The sequence below is a fragment of the Octodon degus genome, unplaced genomic scaffold, assembly GCF_000260255.1.
Source record: "Octodon degus isolate 3935 unplaced genomic scaffold, OctDeg1.0 scaffold00158, whole genome shotgun sequence".
NCBI lineage: Eukaryota > Metazoa > Chordata > Mammalia > Rodentia > Octodontidae > Octodon > Octodon degus.
In genome coordinates, this window is record NW_004524734.1 from 4,448,922 (window position 1) to 4,468,266 (window position 19,345).

At 40.8% G+C, this 19,345-nt stretch overlaps 1 protein-coding gene across 17 annotated transcripts in view; it reads right to left on the bottom strand.

The window, feature by feature from the left end:
- Nucleotides 1-19,345, bottom strand: part of Apbb2 (amyloid beta precursor protein binding family B member 2) — a 359,894-nt gene that overhangs the window by 229,693 nt on the left and 110,856 nt on the right. For 14 of the 17 annotated variants that reach the window (XM_023702774.1, XM_023702786.1, XM_012517247.2 and 11 more), the window contains exon 3: nucleotides 12,356-12,460. The exons of 2 other annotated variants lie outside the window; for them this stretch is intronic. In XM_023702774.1, the coding sequence (XP_023558542.1) occupies nucleotides 12,356-12,419 (64 nt within the window). In that variant the 5' untranslated portion in view covers nucleotides 12,420-12,460. Of the gene's footprint in view, nucleotides 1-12,355; nucleotides 12,461-19,345 lie in introns of those variants that run through there. One more of the 17 variants, XM_023702783.1, reaches the window with a different exon arrangement.

Here is a 19,345-nt window from a genome sequence, read left to right on the forward strand (position 1 = left end):
CACATCAGAAGGTCAGAAAATGCCTGTGGTCTCTCTGAAGGCCCACATCCCAGCGGCGTCTCCAGATCACCTCAACATCGCTGCTCCTCCCCTATTGAAAGTTTGTACCTGCAAATGATGGCCTATATATGCCATGGACTTTCTTTGCTCATTTATTGGTTTAATGCCACTCCTCCTTGATACTACCTGAACTTGTCCACCTGTACAAAGTCTCCTTCCCCTGTTCATTTTCTTTCTCATCACTGAACTGATAACATAGAGTTGATGGGTACCTGCTACGAAGTGGAGACTATGCTAAATTGCCTAAAAAGGGGGACACAAAACTGAGTTGGACACAGTCACCCCCCGCTCATTGTCCAAAATGTTTGTTTGGAAATTTTATTTAAAATCCAATACAATTTTACTCCAATTTCCACTTTTAAGCATGCCCTCAGCATGAAAGAAAGAAAGACAACTGCAAACTACTCTAGTGGTCACCTCTCTTCTTATTTGTATAAACTGATGGGGGAGGCAGATAAAACAGTGATTTTTGTTAAGACGTCAAAATTCTGCATCTTAAACTTGCTATGTAAGTTTTCCCACCCAAGACAATGATGGCCTTGTGGGGGAGCAACATGTCACACGCTCTTTCTTGCATTCCTATTTCCCTCTGGATGCTGGCGAAGGACTATGTCAAGTTCTAGCCCAGTCTGAGCAGTGTAGCAACTTAGTGAGAGCCTGTCTCACAATAAAAGTGATGCTAAGGATGTAGCTTAGTGTGAGGGCTCTAGCTTCAGTCCCACACATACATACCTGCATGTGCATGCAAATACACACATGGTGAATACATGAGAGGCTTGTATCCATGTTCCACTGATTACCTCCTCTTAAAAGGCAGCTCCAAGCCAGGCAAGATGGTCCATGCCAGTAATCCCAGCACTGTGGGAGGCTAAAACTGGAGGACTGCAAATCCCCAGCCTGAGCAAATTAGTGAGACCCTGTCTCAAAATACAAAATGGGTTGGGAGATTGTGGGTCAGTGTGAAAGTCCTGGGTTTAACCCCCAATATCCCAAGATTTAAAACAAAAAGGGCAACCCCATTAACAGCTTTAATTCAACCAAAAAAAAAAAAAAAAAAAAACCAGATCAGATCTCCGCTACTTATATCAATGTAACTTTGAAGAGGTTTTCTAATCATTCTCTGTGCCTTACTTTTCTTATCTATAAAATAAGACAGTTCACAGGATTTATGGTTTTTGTGAGATTTGAAAACAACTGTGTAAAAAGCCAGACAGGAACCCACTGTTTGCTGAATGAAATAAACTGCCATTTTGTTCTGTTGTACCTACTATCAAAATGTAACTACCATTAAAAAAAAAAGTCTCATTTGTCAAAGCTGCTCTTCATTCAAGCAACAGCTAGGCATCAAGTGCTTTCACACACAACTGGAGTCTAATGTTAAATAGCAAAGAAAGAGATTAACATCTGCCTTCAAATGCAGGAAAACAACAATTAGTTTCCAAGTAAAAGGGAAAGGTATATAATTCCATCTTTTTTTCCTTACCAAAGTATCAAAGTATTAAGAGATTACTGGCTTACATCAGACTAAAACTGATTTAGAAACGCAGCACTTACTGACAGCTCCGGCTTGTTAGAATACACAGGCCATTAGCTTTACTTTAAAGTTCAAAACTAAGGTGCCACCAATTCAAGACTAAGATTTGTCCCAATGCAACTTTAAATTTATTGAAGGCCAGGAATGGTAGGGTACCTGTAATCCCATGTCTCTGGGAGGCGGAAGATTACACATTTTAGCCTAGCTAGGCACTTTATAGACCTAGCAAGATGTTGACTCAAAATAAAAAATAAAAAGGGCTGCAGCTATAACTTAGTGAAAAGACCTTTGGCTTAATCTTCAGTATCATACACAACAAAAGAATTTATGGCAAATAATAAAATGTCCCAAGCCTGGGTTTGCTTTTGCTGTGCAGCAGTGTTCTAAAGCCCCACCTGCTATTTCTCTTCTCCTTCTGGCCAGGCATGAAACACTGTGCCTTGCACTTCCGGGACACCTGAACTCCTTCCCCAGAGGCTCTGAGAACTACTGAGAGGAGCTTACCTTCATCCTCTCTGCAGTAACAGTGGCAAAGACAAGCTCTGCACCTCTCCCAAGGGGCTGCGTCCCTTGCTCAGATCAGAGCCACTCCCATGGAAGATGAAAGAAACCCCAGAGTGCTCCAAAGCCCAGAAGCAGTGTTGACCTCAAGTAACATTTTCCATTTTCTAAAAACCCATCACTGGGGCCGGGGAGATGGCTCAGTGGAATAAGCACTTCCCTGGCAAGTGCAAGGGCCTGAGTTCAATCCCTAGTTCCGCAAATAAATAAATAAATAAAAACCCATCACTTCCTACTCTACAGGAAGCAGAACTCAAATGAACACTTTTCGTGTTCGTGGGTTCGTGGAAGTAGATGCAGTAGCTAAAAGAAAACATAAACTCTGGTTTAAAACAGCAAAGGGTTAGCTTACCCTGTGATAAGCATGACAACGACAGTGCTGCATTATCTGCGCCGAGTCCTGTTCTACAAATTGGCAGCTCTGCCCTCCTCTGAAGGATGCCTGAAGCAGATCATGGTGGGGGTACACACCTACAGTCCCAACTACTCAGACAGCTGAGGCAAGAGGACAGAGTTAAAGGCCCGCCTGAGCTACACAGTGAGACTCTGTCCTAAGGGAAAAACTGGGTAGCTGAGTGAACATGGCTCACACCTGGAAGAGGACTTTTCCTTCCCTTTAAAATCCCTACAAACCAAGTATTCAAGTCAATGTAGTATCACAATATAATTATACAGTGTAAGCTAGGAACTATCCTACTAGAAGTAACTATACATTTTATGTATACGAGTTTCAAAATCATTGCTCTATCAGTGTAATGTTTACTTGCTTTTCTCTATCTGCTCATTTAATGTAACAAGCACGAGCAGAAACAAAGTTTAAGAAAATATAATAGGAGTTAAAAACTTGAAGGTTATAAGGCTCTATTCCTAATTTATTTTGGAGTTTATGAGTAAGTAAATATCACAAATTTTAGTGGTCCAACACTCTACCTACGAATATCCCATCTATGGTTTTCCACATGGTAAGGTAAGTAAATGTTGTTTCTTGATTCAAAATAAGCCAACCAACATATGCAAGTTAAGCCTTTGACTGGCAAAGGAAAGGATAACTCTTACTCAAACCCTGTATCATCACCTTCAAATATAGCAAAAGAATGGGAGACAGGGGATAGAAAAGGGTGAAGGTTAAGAAAATTGTAATCCACCCTTGATATTAAGTCAATATACTTCTTCCCAAAGAAGAGCAAGAGAGTGGTGATTGTTATATAAAAATAAAAGTGGGGGCTGGAGAGATGGCTCAGTGGTCTAAAGCACCTACTTGGAACAAGCTTGGCTAAAGCACAGGGACCGCGGTTCGATCCCCCAGCACCACATGCCAGCCAGCTGCGCCCCCTGGTGGGCTGAGCTGGCCACACATACCCACACACACACACTAAATAAATGTTAAAAAAAATAAATAAATAAATTTTAAAAAAAAAGGTTAAAAAAAATAAATAAATAAAAAAAAATAAAAGTGGCCACAAATTTCATTTTTATTGAATTCCTATCATGCAGCAGACATAGGCTACATGCTGACAGTAGAGCAATAAATCTGCTTACACTGTCTTGCCCCAAATGAATGCACTGTCTAATTCAAAAGGTAAGGTACTGAAACTACCCCATGGTGTTCAATGAGGAGGACATGAGCAAGATATTCAAGAGTTTAAAGACAGGGCAGGTCACATGGGCTTCATTCAAAAAGATGCCTGAAGTGGGCCTTAGGAATGAGAAAAGTTATCCAGGTGAGGGCCAACTGGATAGGAAGAACATTCTAGATAAGGTCAAAAACCAGTCAAGTGTGGTGTAGGCCTATAATGCCAGTACAGAAGAGGCTAGGGCTGGAGGACTGCCTTGAGTTCAAGACCAGCTCAGTCTAAGAAGTGAGTTCAAGGCCAGTCTGTACTACATAGTGAGATTCTGTCTCAAAAAAAAAAAAAAAAAAAAAGTCAGCAAAGAGCAGCAGGGGAAAAAAATGGAGAGATGAAGTAATGGGAAGATGATGGACTCTGAGTTATGCAGTCTGAAGAACCCCAATAAAGGTGACTGGCTTGAAGCAGTTAGATGCGGCTGAGTTTAGGGGGGATGTGGAATGCAAGTACAGAGGTAAGAGCTGGATAGTGATAGTTTAATAATGTGGGAGCTAATTAAGTGAATCAGGGAGGATATATAGCATAACATTTCAGCTAGAACACATTAAAAAAAATTAAGGAATGGAAAAAGAAAAATGAGCCCTAAGCAGAAGAAAGAGTAAGTACAGAGGTCTGAAACAGACCCAGGTAAGTCTGACATGGGGTAAACCAAGACAGAACTGAAATCAAGGTGGGTTTATGTAGATAAATTTGAAATTAAAACATCTAAGAAACAACCATATCATTTTGTGAACAAAAAACTTTTCTTCTTTGTCAAGATGATTTCATTGACTTGAGAGATTTGATCTGTCAGGATTTGATCCATGTGTCTTTCAAAGATGTACCTCTCAGACATTGCAACACATAATCTACAGTGTCTGCAGGATGGTCTTGCCACTCTCTCTCCCAACAGTGCCAGCCCAGCTGGAGCCACAGGGAGAGGTGGGGGGTGTGAGGAAAGCATCGCAGAGGAGAGCATCGCAGGCTCCTGGGGGAGAAATAGGGGCTGTGCTTCTCCAGGATGGAAAGCATAATGAGAAGACCCCCTAAGGACCCCGCACAGGGAGCAACTGAGCCTGTGACGCCTGCCAGGGCTGTTCCCCAAGTGCCTACCACCCACACAGCCAGCTCAGCAGTGGTCTGCTCCTGCTGCCAGGTTCCAGACCAAGCACTGAACATTCTAGGCCAGTACTCTGTAGCAGAGGCAGCTGCTTGTGCCATGGAGTGGCAATCCATGGTGGGTCTCTTGATCTTTCTACTATTGTTGATAGCTTTTCACTCCCTTAGAAGCTGGCTTGTAGTAAGCAGAGAAAAACACCTCACTTTCCAGTTTGTAGGACTCATTCAGGAAAAAATTTAACTCCTGGACAGAGTCAGACAACTTCAAAAAGAGCCTTAGTTAGTCGGCTCTCAAGGAGACTTGCCTGGAGGAAGAAGCCAGGGCACCATGTTGGGAGGCAGCTGACAAAAGGGTGGCAGGGGACAGACCCACACATTGAGGCCAGATACCCTTTCTCTTCCAAGCAGAGCAATCATGACCTTTTCAACAAGAGCCATCAAGGAAAGCAGAGATTTTCAACAGGATTCAGTCTCAAGCAGAGGAAGCAAGCTGCTCATGTCTCGAGCTGAAGCCAGGGGCACCCAGTTTCGCATCAACTCTGAGTGAAAAGTTCCAACTTCTGGAAAGCCAGACCCAGCTCTTACAGGAAGCTGAGGGGTGGAAGAAACAAGGGAGTCAGTGGACTTCGCAGAAAAGCACGCTCCAAGCCTACAAAACACAAGCAGAACAACTGCTATGGAAGAAGGGAAAGCACCCAAGGCTCCGACTGAGCGCCTGCTCAGCCCAGAGGCCAGGCTGCAGGCCTTGCAGGAGACACCGGCCAGGCCAAGCCCCTGCAGTAGGAAATGAAGAGCCAGCTGGAATGGGGTCCTTGCTCAGGCAGATGGCCAAAAGGACCTTTGGAGAAACTGGTCCGTAGAGTTCAGTGAAGTGCTTCCTTACAAGCTACGGTAGAAGAAAACCAAGTTCATACTCAACTCCCAGAAGCAGAGCAAACCAGGGAAACACTGACAGTCCATGCAACAGTCCAGACTCAGCAAGCACTGGGGCAGTCCCCAAACACAGCTGGAGAGGGAGCAACGGAAGCTTCAGCAGAAGCTCGCAGTGAAGGCTGGAGTGCACAGACACAGTCCTGAGACCCTGCCAGAAGCTGAGACTGCAGACAAAAATCCCAGCCGGAGCAAGAGGAGAAACTGTCCACACTAGAGGAGATGGGAAGCCTCCCCAGAAGAGCTGAAGACCTACAGAAAGCAAACCCAAGGTTCGGAAGAGGAGCCGGGGAGGATCGATGGCCTCTCTACAGACAGAAGCCATGAGAACTAAGCAGCAGCTTGGGTCACTGAAAGAAACTTTAGGAATTTAAGGAGAAAAAATGCTCGCAACAGACAAGACCTCAGTGCAGCAGAGCTGAAATCTCATTTTTACAGGGATCCAGCTACCCTCAGCATTGCAAAACTCACATGTGGCAGAGAGTGCACCCCACATGATCCCCTCGTTGGCCTGAGTCTGCAGCCTCTGTTCACCCTCACCCTCCTCCAGAGCTGGGGAGGAGCCAGGGGGTGCTCAGCTTCACCTCCAGGAGGACCAGGAAGTCCAGCCAGAGGCTCTCAGAGGGGCCTCATTTGTCTGCTTGCCCAAAGCCAAGCCGCAGTTCAGGCTTTTACTCCTCCAGCTGTCTTCCAGGTGGAGCGCCACCGCGTCTACTGCTCCAAGAGGCCAGGTCCTGAGAGGTCCCCCTCCTCCTCTTCTGCTTCCTCCAGCAAACTGGGACAAATATCCCCACATCACTGGCCAGCAAGGTATCTTCCTGACCCATGGTCAGCACTCCTAATAAGGAATTTCCTGTGGGCTTTTCCTCAGTCTCTTTCTCCCAGAGCAAAGGTCTTCCCAAGCCCTGGACCCCGCTGGGATCCACTCCAGCTTCCAAGGAGCCTGCTACTCAACACACAGCCCCACAACAGGAAGCTGGGGCACAGCTCCTTGCAGGCAAGAGTCCTTTCAGTGGAAGTAACTGCTGTCGCATTCTTCTACTCTTTCTCTGGAATAGTATTTAATAAATAAAATATGAAAAGTTGGAGGTACTCAGATTCTAAGTCTTTATTAAACGTAAGTAAATAAAAAGGGACAAACTGTATTTCCCCAGGGATAGAATGCCAAGCCCCACACAGGACACTCCTTCTGCCTTTTTGCAGGCAAGCAGTTCGAAGAACCACCAACTTGATTTCAGTTTTGTTTCTATCACAACACTCCCTTTATTAACTGGGCACAAGGAAAATCGTTCTTAAGAAACAGGAAGGGAAGGGGAAGAATTCAAATACCCTTCTGCCTTGGCACACTGGGTTTTTTTTTTCTCCACTTGGTTTTCGTGCCTTTTGGAAACATCCCCAGCTAAAAGCCACACCAAGAGTAGTGAAAAACGGTGGTATGCTGGCTAGGGCTGATTGCTTTCAGTCCTTAAGGATTGGGTGAATCATGAAAGGTCAAGGTGACAAAAACAGATTGTAAGAGACAGGAGATGTGACAATTATCATCAGTAGATATGGTTTTTAAGGTAAGAATGCCAAGGGGCTGGAGATCAGTGTTCCCCCCCAAAAATGACTAAGATGTAACACCTGAGCTTAAAAAAAAAAGGCTAACCATTTCTTAAAACTGCATTTCATAACCATTTTGGGTACTGCACTGCTAAACAGGATTGGTTTAAAAATATCAGCATGACAAAATGGTTAACATTTATTTACTGTTATTGATTTAGTGTCATTATGGTATTTGCTTGACACACTAAAAAAGAGAAGTAATAAATTATTCCTAGGTTTTACCAGAGGCTTACTCCAATAGGCTGAGATCAAGGGTGCTTTGATTATGTGGCCATATTTTAAACTTTGAGAAGGTTTTCACTTAAAAATATAAACAACTACAACAAAGAAAACATGACAAAGTGACAACTGGACAATAGCTTAATAATATAATAAAATGTAAGGGACAGCCAGATAGTTCAGCAGATTAAAGTGCCTGCTTAGGCAGGCATAGAGATCCAGGGTTCCATCCCTGGCTTGCAGCGCCGACCCCACCCCAGGCATACGCTGAGACAGAGATTGAGACTTGGCGTGGAGGCCCGTGTCTGTAATGCCAGTGCTTGGGAGGCTGAAAACAGAAGAATCACTACAAGTCTGATATGTGTAGTGAGACCCTGTACTAAATACATAAAATAAATGAATGATTTCACCTTTAGTAAGTATTTCTATCTTTAGTGTGGAAGATGGAGTGTGATTGAAATTTGAAAATATTAATTTCTAAACAAACGTTTGCTAAGTTACCAAAATTGTGTAACTTTTTATAAGAATATAGAGAGGCTGGGGAGATAGATCAGTGCCATAAGCATCTGTCTGGCAAGCACAAGGTCCTGACTTCAATCCCTGGCACACAAATACATACATACATACATACATACATACATACATGAGCATGGACTCTGCAATGTTCAGCTGTGAAAACTGGCAAATGACATGAAGAACAAGGAAGTGAAAAGTACATGAAAAATGCAGATGAGATAATGCCTAAAATTTATTAGCTCAGAAGAAGAAAGGTAGCAGAAAGAAGAAAGGTGCTTGCATCCCCAGGACAGGAAGTGATGTCAGGGACTCCAAACATAAAGTCCCTATGGAACCACCCTGAGCTCACAAGTAGAAGTTTCTAGAAGACTCTGTGAGGTGGCGGCTCCTGGGTGACCTCTGTCCTCACGATTTCTCTTCCACAGAGAAGGAAGGGAGTTGCTAAGGAAACACAGCCAGGCATGGAGGGGTGCACTCTGGGAGGCTGGGCAACTAACACTGAACACCCAGTCTACATGGCAGGCACCAACCAATCGAAAGAAGATGGCCAGAGGTGTGGGTCCAGGAGGACACTGCCTAGAGAACATAACGACCTAGTCACAGAAAGCAGAAATACTTCCAAATGACTGCTGCTAGTAAAGTGGCCAAGGGAGTAGGACCCAGGCAGGAGACAGTCACTTTCCACAATCTTTCTTCCTTTTTTTAAAAATGTATTTGGTACAGGGTCTATAGGGCCTCACTATGTAGATTGGACTCATAGTGATTCTCCTGTTTTCAGCCTCCCAAGCACTGGGATTACAGGTGTGCGCCACCATGCCTAGTCTCAGTGGCTGTCTCAGCATACATCAGGGACAGGCCAGCATAGCAGGCCGGGGATTGAACCCCTGGTCACTGCGCTCTGCCTACACAGCCACTTTAGTCCGACTTTCCATAATCTTTCCACAGCAGATTTTTTTTTCCCAAAAGGTTCACCACAATACAAATACATAACCATGAATTTTTTAAACCACATAACTTTACTAATGTCACAGAGGTGTTTTTCTGACAATGATTCTCTGGCATTATTTTTAAATGCTTGAAACCATCACTACTTAAAATTATTTTAAACAGACTACAAATGTCCAGACCCACTGCTTAGCAGACCACTGGCTCAGAGTCAGCAGAGCCGCTGTCCCACAGATAGAGGCAGAGGGCGGACTGCAGCCATCCCTGTGGGCATTCCGGCTGACCACTGTGATCCTGTGACCCTGCTACAGAAACACGGGTACCTCAGAGGATCTCGCTCCTCTCTTCTTTGGTGCAACAACATCTGATGGCCCAAAAAGAAAGTCTGTCAGAACTTACAGCACACTGTTTTCCAGAGATTTCAGAACAACTCTCTTATCATGGCCAGGTCAGGAGTGCTCTTACCTCCCTGCCCTTCCCGCCCTCCCGCCCTCTGCTTGGCTGTTGTTCCTCCCCTCACTGAGCACCGCACCATGATAGACCAGAAGTCTCGGCTCCTAGGAAACCTGAATGTTATTGAAATCTGGTTTAAAACTCAAATTAATTTCCTTAAATACAAGGACAGATCTCAGACAACTTTGAACAACAAGTGTCTAACACAGAACCTGGTACATCCCCGTTCTCAACAAATACCTGCATTGGCTTTATTTGATAAGTAAACTAAAAATTGAAAAGGCATACAAAGTCAATAAAATACTTTATATCTCCATCACTGTGGGCTGCAATTTGGTCCACACACACACTGTCTGCCACATGTACCTTCGTACCCATCACTGCATCTAGTATTCAGTTCCTTTGGAGGGAGAAAAGAGGTGGGGAGCTTCCTGCCTCAGGCACAAAATACTAACATGCTCTCAAATGAAACAAAAGGCTAAGATACAATTGGTTTGCTTTCACCAAAAAATGATATTGGAGGCAAATATTTATTAGCATGGATACTTCCATCTTTGTGGAAAAGATGAGTTACCAAATTACTTGTTTTGTATGCTACTCTCTTAGTAGTACAGATAAATATACATATGCAGTAAACAGGATCATAAAATGAAGTTATTAGTTTTACTTCTTTTAAAACAATGTACACATGGTTAATTTTTTGAAGGTCAATCTACATTTTATCATGTTACAGACTCAATTTTCCAGAAATCTACCTCAAATAAATATACTGAAACAAAGACATTCAAAAGACCTGTGTGATTAAAAACAGAATAAAGGTAAAGGAAACAAAGAGGTTAAAACGAGTGGAGGTTTTGGGGCAGTTCTAAATTTTCTCTAAAACTATGTTTTGCTTCCCATTTTTAAAAAGCCGCCAGATAGTTAAGCATCTTTTGCATTTTTCAAAATACTGTCAGAAATTTTTTCTCCTGATTTTACTAAGTTTCAGAACAGATTCTCTACATTGACAGACCCCAACTTGACCTCCCTGTGACTCCTACTTCCAAGCTAGAATTATGTGCAGCGGCTGCACGTAACCTCCTCCTTCCTCTTTTGTTGTCATCATTCCTTTGAGTTTGTTTTCATCTTCAGGGCAAGCTATGAGCATCCTTTTATGCACATAAATATTGACATCTCAACTTTAGTAAGCAAGGGTTTCCCTGCTAGTCCTTCTGGGAGCACAAAGGACATCTTTAGCCCATCTCTGAAAGCAAAAGCTTTGCCTCTACAAAATGGAAACAGAATTTTTACAATAATGCCACAATGTACCCCAAAGTGGAATAGTTTGGTAGAACGTAAAGGAAATATTTTACTAGAGACTAAATTAAATTTTAAATAAATGCTAAATTATTTGAAAGGCAGTTTAAGTAGCTTATGTGCTAAGGCTAAGTGTTATAACTCCAACATAAACACCACCACAAATACCTTGATCCTGAAGCTCAGAGAATTAATCTTTGGCCTTACTTATTACACTTCTGTGACATGAGCCAGTGTTTTCCAACATAATCTTCTTTTCAATATGCTTGCAAGATAGAGTAACAACCACAACACAAAGAATTTCCTTTATTTTAAGATTCATATGTGATTATACAGCAGAATTTAACTAATAAGGTCCTTTATATTTAAAATCTACCAACATTTTAAGATTGTAAATATTTCATTGTAATGAAAAACTATTTTTGTGAAAATTTTCAAACCTTTGTTTTCAACCAATTTATATTTAAGCAATTTTGGCCCTAGCCATTCAAGGTCAGTGAGGACTCAGGACATAGGAGAACCTGTACTATAACATCCTGTAACTCAGTGGTGTCCCAAATTTTCTTATCAAGGAGATTATGGGGCCACAGAGGAAAGTGGTCAAAATGTAGAGTGTGTCTAAGGACAGTCACATGGAAAGAAAACATTCTCTCAGGCTTTCACAGACAGCACATCGGTCAAGCAATGGCTGTGACTCATCTACATGGCTGACACTGACAAAAGATCTACAAACTGTGGTACAGGGTTTCAGACTAAATCCTGAGGGGATCTGACTGACCTTGTCAGATACAAAAGTTACATCTCTTGTTATATAGGTCTTGCTTTATCTTGGTTTAACCATCCAGCAGAAAAGTATAAAAATGAGGTATAAAAAGTAAAGCCATATTAATATGCTGAGCTGTAAAAGGCCCAAGTCAACAACTTCTGACATTGCCAGTGCTATGGATAACCCACTACTATTATGGACTACTGGACTATGTCAGATTATTTTTCTGAATTCACGCACCTGCAATATTTAAATGGCATCTCTGACAAAACTAAACAAAAAATGGGGATATAAATGAAGGACCATTCTGTATCAGCATATACAAAATAGATAGATATACAGCTACTTTCTCTTAATTCAATGAGAAGAAAGCTTTGTACTAATAGTGTTTGGACAGGATATCATGTCTGCATTTTGTACTATGAATAACCACTATGAAGATAACAGTATGCAATGTATTAATTATTGTAACTGTCCTACTAACTTGTTTTGAAACTGTCTCATTGCTATTTGTTTCTCAGTAAATTTAATAAAAATAAATAAATAAATTTTATGTATTTAAGCAGGTTTGTCAGCCCTCAGATATCACATGCACATGTGCATGCAGCACATATATGTACAAATACACATAAACTTTCATTTAGTTTCATAATTGAAGATTCTTGTTATCATTACAAAATAATGCATAATTTAGACTTAAATTTAGAGAACATATGACAAAAAATCTGTAACATCTGAACTTACTATTTAACATTTGCATAGAACTTCCAAGGTAAAGTTCTTTTTTCTCTTGCTCTGTCTGAAACATGTTTCAACTAGCTGATTTGTACTGCCAGACATGGAGGGAAGCTGTAAGACATAACAAGGCAGACCATGCTTAAAAAACTATCTAGCAATTTCCTAGAAAAGCTTTCTATCACCCACTATATTGTTTCTGGAACCTGTCAGAAAGGAGACACACACACGTGTGTGCCTGTGAGCACATTCTGTTTTGTTTTATCTTACCAGCATTTGGCCTTGTAGACTTCCAAGTTGTGTCTACAAAAAAGTAGACTGACCTGATTGTCTTTAAGGCTCATTTTACTTTTTCAAAAAAATTAGGAAATAAAAGTGAATGTTCTAGTCCCACACAATTTTTCCTAAAAGACAGCAAAAAAAATATTATTCATCCAGGTATCTTGATTAGAATGTCTTAGAGTACCTCAAAAAAGTCTGTTAAAAGGACTGGGGATGTCTCAATGGTAGAGCACATGCCGCTGCATAAGCCCATATCTAACTTAACAAACTCAACAAAAATAATTCCTCCCTACACCCCTCCCAAAAAAAATCAAAAACTAGGCAACAGAAATAAATAGACCCTTCTCAAAAGAAGAACAAACGGCCAATGGGTACCTGAAAAAAATGCTCAGCATCTTTGGCCATTAAAGACTTGCACTGAGATCGCATCTTATTCCAGAAAGAATGTCTACTGTCAAGAACTCAAAATCTGGTGAGACTGTGGGAAATAGCCCTTCTCTACTGTTCATAGGAATGGAATCCAATACAGCCAGTATAAAAATCAGTATGAGAGTTTCTCAAAAAACTAAACTAGAAATTTCATTTGACCCAACTATACCTCTGCTGGGTATCTTCCTGAAAGACTTAAACATGAATGTGTAAAGAAAATGTGGTTGATATACCCAGCAGAGCACCACTCAACCATACAGGAGGATGCACTTCAGTTTTCTGCAGTATGGACCTTGAGTCCATAATCTAAGCAAAATATACCAGATAAAGTTAAACACACATGATTTCTCCTAAATGAGAAATCTAAAGAAAAATAATTTAAAGAGAAAAATGAAAGATGATTGGAAACAAGGACCGAATTTGTGGAGAGGGGAGGAAGGGGGATGAAAGGAGAAGTAAAAGGAGCAAGATCAAGGAGAAGTAAAAAGATTAAGTATACCCACATGTACCAGTTCCTCACGTTGAATGTATTGATGATGCATACTAACATACTAATTAAATATTTTTAATCCGGAATTAGAGTGTAAAACTAGAGTTTTACACTAGAGTATAAAACTAAGGCTGTTTAAAACTAAACATCTAAAATGTTTACAGATGAATCAAAAATATTGAAAATTCTAAAATACCTGAAACTCAAACAACTGAACTCACCTTTTGATCAGACTTCTCTTACTACATGACAGGGTCAGCTATGTAGTCCAGGCTGGCCTTGAACTCACAGTGATCCTCCTTCCTCAGCCTCTCAAGTTCTGAGACTGCAGGCATGCACCACCACAGACCCGTCTTTATACAGTCTTACTGTTACAGTTTAAGTCATCAGCCACAAATGTGATAAAAGTCTCAATGAGGCCTCAGTGTGTCTATGAAACTCAAAAGAACCACTAATCTCTTTAAAGTTTTTTATAAAGAGGTCTTCTAGGTCCTCTTTTACACCACAGACCCATTAAAATGTATAAGGTTTACTAAGCCAGGAACGAAAGAATGTAGGAAAGTCACAGACCAATTTTAACTTTCATAGGAAAGTATAACAGAATTTTCAAATTCAAGTTAAAAATTACTGACTTTTCCCAAATCTCTGGTACAAAGGTCAGAAGACAAGCTCCACTTTTCCCCACAAAGTCATTAATTAATGGCAATCACCTAAGGAGGTCAGGAAGCTCTAAAATATCAACAAATTGTGTGAAGACAGAAATTTAAAATTCAAACTCAGATATGAAGTTAAAAACCAAAATAGCCCATTTCTATTCACAGTATCGCTGCATAATTAAAATAAAGATCTCATTGGAATACCTAAATGGTGAGATATACAAGCAATTTTTCCTTCATGAGATACTAACAAGGCTTTCTAAATCTAGATGGCATTTTGATCTGTCGTCTTATTAAAGTTCCTAAAGTAGGAACTTGCAAGGCTTCTTGGCAACGGCTCATGTTAAAAATGTCTTTCTCAGGCAGTCATAAAAAGGATCTGAGAGAAGATGTGGACTTCTAATTATACTGCGGCTTGGGAGGGAAGAAGGGCTTCAGAAATCACACTTGCTGGTCCCCTCCTCCCAGGGATGAGCTCACCTCATAACCACAGAAGTGGGTGTAGATAGGCGTGAACAATGACAACCTACAGAAATTACTGACAATTCTAAACATGTATGAATGCAACACACTCCACTTTTGAAAGTGGGAAAAGGAATAAATATTTTCGTGTTTCTTTTCTAAAGTAGGAAACCTGAAAACTGCATGATTAATAACTTCACTTAAAATATTATTTGTCTAACAATCCTGCAAGTGGATGCATAGAAAATAGCTCATTAATCAAATAATTTTTGAAAAGGTAAAAGCAGATGCCATAGTTAACCTAAAACTTAAGTCTGCACCCCTTGGGCTTTCCCATTCCACAGCTTATATTAGATGAATTCTAAGAAGTCTAACAAACTCATTCACAAGCCACAAGCAGTTGAGCAATCAGTCAATGGGAAAGAGGCAGGAAGCACCATTTCAGCAAGCAGTCATAACTAAAGAGCAGACAAGAATCCTACAGTCACCAATACGCATCATTTATTAGTGTCACTGCTACTGCCAGTATTTATATAGCACTGCCAGACTGTTTCTAAGCATTTGTATGTGCTAATTCCATGAGTATGCCACACTTCAGCTCTCACTGGGCATCACTCTGTCACCGCCCAGCACACTCACTTCTACTCCAACACCAGTGTGTATTCCAAGGGAACAAGTTGAGCATAACTGAAATTTCATGTTTGATGTGCATGATTTCAGCACAAGAAAACACTAGGCAATCGCAGAAAACTCCTTTCAAGCTGAACCAGCTCCGTAGGGACAAACAATCCCTCAAACATGTACCAATGACCTCTGGTCCCACGCACTGTGAGACACCCTGACCCAGGCCAAGTGTCCAGGTGCTCTCCCTGACTTCAGGTAACCTGTCTTCCCCAACTTCATAGTAAGTCAAAAGCTGGGATCTTTCAAGGCGCCAGTCCACAGGCAGACAGGACTTCTTCAGATAAGGAACCATAGTTACTGTTTTATTTATGTATTTCTCACTCATTTACTTAAAACTGTGCTACAATTTTGATTCAGTTCCTGTTTTTCTTTTTAAATATAGCACTGATGGTCTTTTGTATCCTCACATCTATTTTTTTCCATAAAAGTTGTGAGCTTTACTGTATGATATTCATAGGACAGTGGTTTTTAGGACCATATATACAACACCCTAGCAACTGATCATATAATAAGGAGGGTTCACGTTTTAGGAAACAGCAAAATAATGTAACTGGCCGACCGACCGACCGACCAAACCTTCTTAACAGTGAGTTTCAACTACATGAAAAATGTACTTAGGAGAAGTTCCTTAATGATGTTATATAAGTGAAGTACTGCTGTGTCATCTGCATAGACCACTATGGTGGTATTATAAGATAGCCTCACTGTGACCACTGGAAAGGAAAAACTGAATGAACTTACTTGCCATGCCTGAAAATTAACAGACTGAAAAGAGATCCTGGCTTTGAATTTTCTTTTAAACTTTATAACATATACATAAAAATATGCAGGAGGGTTTTCTAATATAATTAGTATCATTTAAAACAATTTAAAAATGCCCATATCAAAGGATAAAGTTTTTAACTGTGTAAAACATTTACTAAAGTTGGAAAATGTTCATGAAAAGCATTCACTGGAAAAGCAAGCAATAAAGCAATATGCTCAATATTATCACAATTTTGTTTAAAAGTAACTTTAGGAAAAAGAACAGTTGAAAAACTGCTAATTAAAGAGGGGAGAATTAGAGTAATTTTTACTTTCTTTATTTTGCATTTGGAATGAAAATCCTTTCTTTACTTGTAGATTATTCACATGTAAGTCCAGCCCAGGACCAGGAACACATGAATAAGTAGGGGGGTCACATGGCCAAATCTTTGCAAGTATTTCCTATCTTACCATTCGAAGACAAATTCAGTCCCAGCTGGGATGTTTAAAGTCTATAAATTCATTATAGACTTTATAGGGGCCAAACTGCAATTTCCTTTTACTGGGTAAGACAGTACAGATTCGGTAAAATTAAGATGAAAGTTTTTGGTTTTTTTAATTATATAATTGTACTCAAGTTGTGTTAAGGCCAGAAAAAAACTTCATTCTGAATTAAAGCCTGTTCTGGAGAAAGCTCCCTTCAATAAGACGAAGATTAGACAAATGCAAGGATGGATGCATTTGGCACAGGGATAAATGTCTAATTTAGAGAGTTTTAAAGAGAAAGTAAGAAAACACAGATCAGGCCAGGCATGGTGGTGCATGCCCTGTAATCCCAGCACTCAGGAAACTGAGGCAGGATTGTCGTGGGTTCCAAACCAGCCTGGGCTACAAAGTGAGTTCAAAGCCAGCTGAACTGCACAGCGAGACCCTGCATAGCAAGAAAAAAGAACGAAATGAAAAGGATAGATTGTTTTATAACCTCCAAAAAACCTCAAATGCTTTAAAAAATTTTGCCAAAACCTCAAAACTTAATTCTGAAAATAATTCACTATCTTTGGTCACAATATACTTAGATGAACTGCACATACAAACATGACCTAAAAACTAGGTGTGGAGGGGACACAGGAATCAAGGACCAGTTTAGGACAATTTGGCCACCACACATCTAAGTTCACCCACCTGTGCATGGCTATCAGCATATTTAAATGTGTCCCTTTTCAGTTTAGCATTCCTGGCACCCATGTGCCTCCCAGGAGCTATGTGGCATGGAGAGCCAAAGGGATGCCCCTCCTCATGTGCCAGATACCAAAGGCAGTGAGCGCGTTCATGTAGAAGGTCATAAAGTTAGAGAGCATCTAATGTGTGCGTGAATCACCATATCCTTGCTGTACAAAGTAGAGATATAATAAGTTGTATTGTTTCTGTTGTTTTAACTTGTAAAAAAATGCAGACATAGATGCAAAAACAAACAAAAAAACTATTTCACATCTGATTTTGTATTTTTAACCTTTTAAACAGGTTTCCTAACAAATTACCAGCTGCATGTTCTGTCACAAGAACAGAACAGGCAAAATAACATTTTAATTACATATGTGTGTATATTTAGATATCTTTCTCATATATATGTGAGAGACAGAGACCTTGATGAGAAAGAGAGACAGAGAGAGACAGGGAGACAGAGACAGAGAGACATGGAGACAGAGACAAAGATCTTTAAGGACACATTAAGTTCCAGAAAAACCAGTTCATCCAAGGTCAAGATCTTTAGAAATTCTATCAGAAAGTCTACGGCCATGCCACCCTGCATATGCTGGATTCTTATCTGATCTCAAAAGCTACAGAGAGTCAAGCCCAGTTAGTATCACATAGGAGAAGCTCTACCATATAGTAAAGTACACTGATTAGTTGAAAAATAATTTCTAATTTCTTAGCTTCTTTATCTCACAAGTTGCTGTCTAAATGCTGCACATATGTACCTTGAATAACTCACAACTAAATATTGTAATCAGCAAATAAATTTAAATATTGCATCCAATTATGCATTTTCAAAACAAAAACTATGAGGGCCGGGGAGATGGCTCAGTGGAATAAGTGCTTCCCTGGCAAGCACAAGGGCCTGAGTTCAATCCCCGGTTCCACCACAAAAAAAAAACTATGAATTTAATTTTTAAAAGAAATGGTGACAAAGTGTACACCTCTGTACACATGCCTCATACTGATTCTGAACATAAAGAGCATTACAGACTCTTGGTGTGGAAACTACAGGTCTTTTTTTTTTTTTTTTTAAATTTGTTTTTTGTTTTTTTTGAAACTACAGGTCTTAAACTGCTTCAAGAATCAGTATACGCAGAGCCCAGGGGAAAACGCTCCCTTACCATCACTGGATATTAAAAAGAGGGCAACTACAGTCTACCTGGAAAACAAGCGGAAGGTGTTTTCTCAGGCATTCTAGCCACTCCCCCAGGCAGAATTCAGATCAAACTGGTCATTGCCAGCACCATCTCCTTTCTCATTTTTGTGTCCCTCTGCCACCTCTGGACAAAAGCCCCAGACCTCCACTCTGGATGCCTTCTTTCACTGGTCCTTTACTTTCAACATTTAAACTCCTAATGCTGACATAGGAGCAATGTGAGCCAAATGGGCTGGACCTAAATGAATGACTGATGATCTTCCCAGTTTCCCGTATTATGTACATTTTAAAAAAATCCAACTAACCAGCTCCTGGTTCTAACTACCTTCGCTCATTGGAGAAGCAGCTGGGTCCAGGTCTGGGTTAAGAGGAGGAGAAAACAAGTCCAGAACATTTCACTGTGCCAAAAGCAATTAAATGTTCAAATATTAATGCAGACATGACAAAAGGGACATAGGAGCTGCTTTGATGCCCCTCCCCAGGCAAATGTGGCACAGTTTGCCTGGGGAGGGGCATCCTCCCCAGAAAGATTGGTATTGATGAATTATGCTTTGAATAAAAACGAAACAAATCCAACAGTATTCATAACAAGAGGCATAGGTGAGCTGGGCATGGTGGTGCATGCCTGTGATCCCAGCACTGGGAAGGCTGAGGCAGGAGGATCATTGTGAGTTTGAGACCAGCCTAGGCCACACAGTGAGCTCAAGGCCAGGGTGAACTGCAAGTCTCAAAAAGACAAAAAAAAAAAAAAAAGAAGAAGAAGAAGAAGGGGAAGGAGGAGGAAGAAGAAGGAAGAAAGAGGAGGAGGAGGAGGAGGAGGAGGAGGAAAGGAAGGAAGG